General features: G+C 47.4%; 1 protein-coding gene across 1 annotated transcript; it reads left to right on the top strand.

Moving 5' to 3' along the window:
- Positions 1–594: 594 nt before the first annotated feature.
- Positions 595–4,033, top strand: LOC133895792 (serine/threonine-protein kinase PEPKR2-like). The gene is made up of 3 exons (XM_062336307.1): positions 595–1,627; positions 3,115–3,411; positions 3,500–4,033. The coding sequence occupies exons 1-3, from the start codon at positions 907–909 to the stop codon at positions 3,793–3,795; spliced, it is 1,314 nt and encodes a 437-aa protein (XP_062192291.1). The 5' UTR covers positions 595–906; the 3' UTR covers positions 3,796–4,033.
- Positions 4,034–4,603: the final 570 nt, after the last annotated feature.

Below are 4,603 nucleotides of genomic sequence, written 5' to 3'. Positions count from 1 at the left end.
TGATGATTAATTTAAATGCTGTTTAGATAGTTTGTCATATGTAGGTAAAAAAATTATATGGTATATAAGAGTATCAATAAATGGGTGAGGGTATTAAGTGGAAGTGATTGATAGCTAAGTTAGACTGTGTGTAAGAACATACAAGTTACATTTTCTATGCAGAGGCATGTGATAAAATACTACTGTAGATACAATAAAATACATTAGACCTGATTTTAGCCGTTGATTTCACGACGGATGTAACGGACCCAGCGTAGCAGTAGGAACACATTAGTGTGCTACAGTGACATAGCAACTGCACAACAAATCAGATTACTGTTACTACAGTAATAGTGATTAGGTAATGCATAATGGTATAGGATAAGACTCATTTTACTGTGTAAACAATAATATTTTGTATTAACTTATCGTTAGTGTAGAGGATCCGGGTCCCTCAAAAGCATGCTTAGCTTTTGTGGCAGGAAGGACAGAGGAGTAGGCAACTGAAAGGCCGTGGTAGTGGAACCACTCAAACTTACGAGCAAAGCAGCGACAAGGCTTTTGGGAAGATAGGTGCGGTTTCACTACGAGGATATCTGATTGAAGTCCGGTCTCACATGGGCCTTGCGCGGCCCCGCCTGGACCACAAAACATCAGGAAACCTCGCGTGATTTCACCGCGCGACACGCCACACCGGCGACCGGCGTCGGTTACACCGTACAGCACCTAACCAGGCGCTCGCTGGCGCCACCGCACCAATCTTCCCAAAAGCCTCTCGTCCTTTGCGTCGGCTCGACGCCACATCTCCAGACCGCCGTGCTGCGCACCGCACCCAGGCCGCCGCCACCGCGCGATGCCCCGGAACCGCAGGCGGCGCAAGAACGCAGCCTAGGAGTGGCTGAGTGGGAGATTCCGACCCTCCGCGCCATGGAGTCGATGCCGCGGAAGCGCAAGGGCGCGCCCCCCGCGTGCTCCGCCGCCAGGTCCCTCCAAGATTTGGCGTCCCGCAAGCGCGCCTGTCGCGAGTGCGACCCGCAGCCACCCTGCACCAGCGCCTCCTCCCGCGGGGTCCCCGCCGTGGTGATGACGGCGCCCGCGGCGAGCGGCGGGGCGGCGGCGGGAGTCCTCCCGGGGCGCGGGCTGAAGCGGAAGGTGGGCTGCATCGAGGCGCCCACGCGGATGGGGCGGAGGAAGCGTCTGGAGGGCGAGTACGACCTCGGCGAGGAGATCGGGCACGGCAAGTTCGGGTCCGTGCGCGTCTGCCGCGCCAAGGCCGGTGGCGAGGAGTTCGCGTGCAAGGCGCTGCCCAAGAACGGCGGGGACACGGCGCACCGCGAGGTGGAGATCATGCAGCATCTCTCCGGCCACCCGGGCGTCGTCACGCTCCGGGCCGTTTTCGAGGACTCCGACAGCTTCTACCTCGTCATGGAGCTCTGCCGCGGCGGCCGGCTTCTTGATGAGGTGTCCAGGGAGGGGAGGCTCTCCGAGCGACGCGCCGCCAATGTGATCAGGGAGCTCATGGCCGTGCTGAAGTATTGCCACGAGATGGGCGTTGTACATAGGGACATCAAACCGGAGAATGTTCTGCTCACCAAGGACGGAAGTTTGAAGCTCGCAGATTTTGGGTTGGCCGTGCGGGTCGCTAATGGTAATGACCTACAAAGATTGCTACTTTTAAGTTTGATGTGTGGGTTCACAGGCATCATCTATGTTCAGTGACTACTCGAAATTTCGAAATGAGTCCGATATGCATCACAATGATGGAAAAAGGATAATTACTCACTTGGGAGAGGCATGAAAGAACTGATATTTTTCCATATAAAATGAATACGAGCATCCAAATAGAATTTGGGCTTTTGTTTAATGGGGAATAATAGGGCTTAAAGTGCATGGTGCCTTGGAGAGAAGAGAATTGTAGTTCAGATTGATGGGAAGCGCAGTGCATTGAGCATGGAAGATTTCATTACATCAAAAAATTTCTTACGGTGTTGTAAAGATTAGTACTGCAGCTGGAATGAATGATTTTAGCCTTAGGAGCTGAATCATTTCTTTGGCTTACACACATATACCGCTAGGTTTTAGGCAGGGGTTTTCCAGTTTCGCAGAAGATCCATTTCTTTTCTAAGCTGACTACATCTTGCATCTTAAAACCTTTTACCAGGAATTCGAAGTGTACAAGTTGTATTTTCATGTTATGACTCAGTATCAGGTGCTCACTGACTATGTCATTTTGTTTTGTTAGGTCTGTCAAGAGAGTCGAAGTGGTGCTATTTGGTAGTTGCAGTCGAGTTGTTGTCATCAGAACCTAGTTGTTGTTCCCATGGAGTTCTGGATGTTTGTGTTGACAGCTTCAATAGAATGACATCATGATGTTGAGGTAGTCGGGTCATGTTTACCAGTAGAACTGTCATGTGGTTTAAGAAGTTTTAAGGCATTTGCATGCACTAGGTAAGGCAGTCTATGGGCCAACTATCAACCATCGAGTATTTTAATCATTTTAAGGACATAAATTATTTGCTTGTCAGGAAGTAGCAAAATGTCTAATGTTTTATTGACAGATAACAGCAGTTTCATTTTTTTGTCAGACTAACAGTAATGTATCTTTATTTTGGTCTGGAATTTTCGTATGAAACTATGAAGCAATTATATTGGTCGACCTGGTCTTTTTTTCACCACTTGCAATGCACCTAAGTTTATCTTCTGATTTGTCGTACTATTAATATGTTGAAGCACAATTCCGGTATCTGGTATACGACAATTATGATTTTTATTTCTAAAATACTCACAAAACACTATTTGGCTGAGCAGTAATCATGACTATTCTTGCCAAGATCTTGCTGTGTTGCACAAAATAGAACTTTTTGGTCCTTTCATTATGTTAGTTTGTCTGCCATTTGGATTTGGTCTACTTTTTGTATGCTTGGAGTGTTATGCCCTGGGACCCTAGCTGTTATGTTTATGTCTGTTTTGATCTTTTTATTGGAAGAATGTACTTCAGCTTTTCTATAAAACTGGTGTTTCCCTGCTGAATCCAGAAAAAAAGTAGCTTGGTCAAAATTAGATGATGCTTTTAAATTAACTAATGTGCTGACTGCAGGTTTGATGCTAACTAATGTGTCTCTCAACTTTGAGCAGGTCAGAAGCTAACTGGTGTAGCTGGGAGCCCTGCATATGTGGCACCTGAGGTTCTACTTGGAAATTACTCGCAAAAAGTAGATATATGGGCTGCTGGAGTGCTTCTGCATGTGCTGCTGATGGGCACTCTTCCATTTCAAGGCAACTCTGTCAAAGCTATCTTTGATGCTATAAAGACAGTCGAGCTTGATTTACACAGTGGTCAGTGGACATCGGTATCACGTCTTGCACGTGATCTCATCGGCCAAATGCTTCATCGAGATGCCACTTCACGATTTGATGCTGATGATGTTCTCCGTAAGTTCAAGCATCTTTTTTCTTCCTTCTTATAACTTCTGTTTGTGATGTGATTCCGATTCTAATTTTGCAATGCCTTTGAACACAGGGCATCCCTGGGTCTTATTCTACACCGAGTGCCCATTGAAGGTAGAATTTTCCAATCTTTGGAGTACTAACAAAACTGCAACACCCATGATTCATTGGGAAAGAGTTAGATCAGATCGCGAGTCTTCATCTTCAGAATCTTCAAGTGACAACTCTGAAGAGCAGGATGAATGCGGCATAGTTGACGCACTGACGACAGCAATAACACAGGTGAGGATATCAGAGCCCAAAAGGTCCCGGGTCTGCAGCCCAGCCAATCAGCTGTTCCCGCCGAGCAGGAATGCTCTTCTAACTTGAAGAAAAATCCATCGGGCACGGCATTCTGAGTTGACCTTAGCACCCATGTACAGCCTCTGATTTAGATGTAAAATTCTTAACCGTGATTGATCTTGTCCAGTTGCTAGCTTGCTGGTGCTGTAACTTTGTAAATATATAGCCACTGGCATCTTCATTTTTTTTAGGACGGTTGCCGGTTACACCATAATTGATTCGATTTAGTTCCTTTTCGTGAGTACAATTTTTTTTTGTCCGCATACATTATTGTATCGTAGTGTGGTGGATGTCTGTGTGATGAATACGATTTTAGTGTTCATGGGGTCTGTTTAGTTGGGATGAGGTTTTTTCAAATCTAAAGACTAAATTTCGTTTCTCGTTCCATCTGGACATCATTTCTGTCGTCCGATTCCAATCACGTTGTTCGCATCCTGTTGCTCCTTATCTCATTCCTCTCTACTCGCACGCCCCCCTCACTTACTCTCCCCTTCCACAAGAGCCTTGGGGATCAGAGTCGCTCCACGGCGGCGGGACCGATGAGTGAGGAGGCCAAGTGCTTAGAGACGGTGAGGGCTGATCACTCCGTGTGGCTCATGAAGTGCCCCCTGTCAGTCTCACGCGCCTGGTAGGCTGCCTCCTCCGATGCCAACCCTAACCCTGTCATTGCCAAGGTGGTCCTCTCCCTCGACCTGCTCAGCTCCAACAAGCCTTCCCTCCATGCAAGATCCCCACCCCCGTGTGCTCCCTTGGTCCTCCGTGCTTCGAATTTGATATGTAGGGTCACCTCAAGCAAATTGAAGGGATCTCATGAAGTTGCTGTGGTGAAGCATGC

This window comes from Phragmites australis, chromosome 16 (assembly GCF_958298935.1).
Source record: "Phragmites australis chromosome 16, lpPhrAust1.1, whole genome shotgun sequence".
NCBI lineage: Eukaryota > Viridiplantae > Streptophyta > Magnoliopsida > Poales > Poaceae > Phragmites > Phragmites australis.
The sequence above is the reverse complement of the archived record's forward strand: the minus strand, read 5'-3'. Positions and strand labels throughout refer to the sequence as shown.

Bases quoted from the DNA above. Each gene is read 5' to 3' on its own strand.
- LOC133895792 (XM_062336307.1), top strand. From the start codon at position 907: ATGGAGTCGATGCCGCGGAAGCGCAAGGGCGCGCCCCCCGCGTGCTCC. The intron at 1,628-3,114 runs GTAATGACCTAC...AACTTTGAGCAG, and splicing joins GGCCGTGCGGGTCGCTAATG to GTCAGAAGCTAACTGGTGTA. The intron at 3,412-3,499 runs GTAAGTTCAAGC...CTTTGAACACAG, and splicing joins TGATGCTGATGATGTTCTCC to GGCATCCCTGGGTCTTATTC.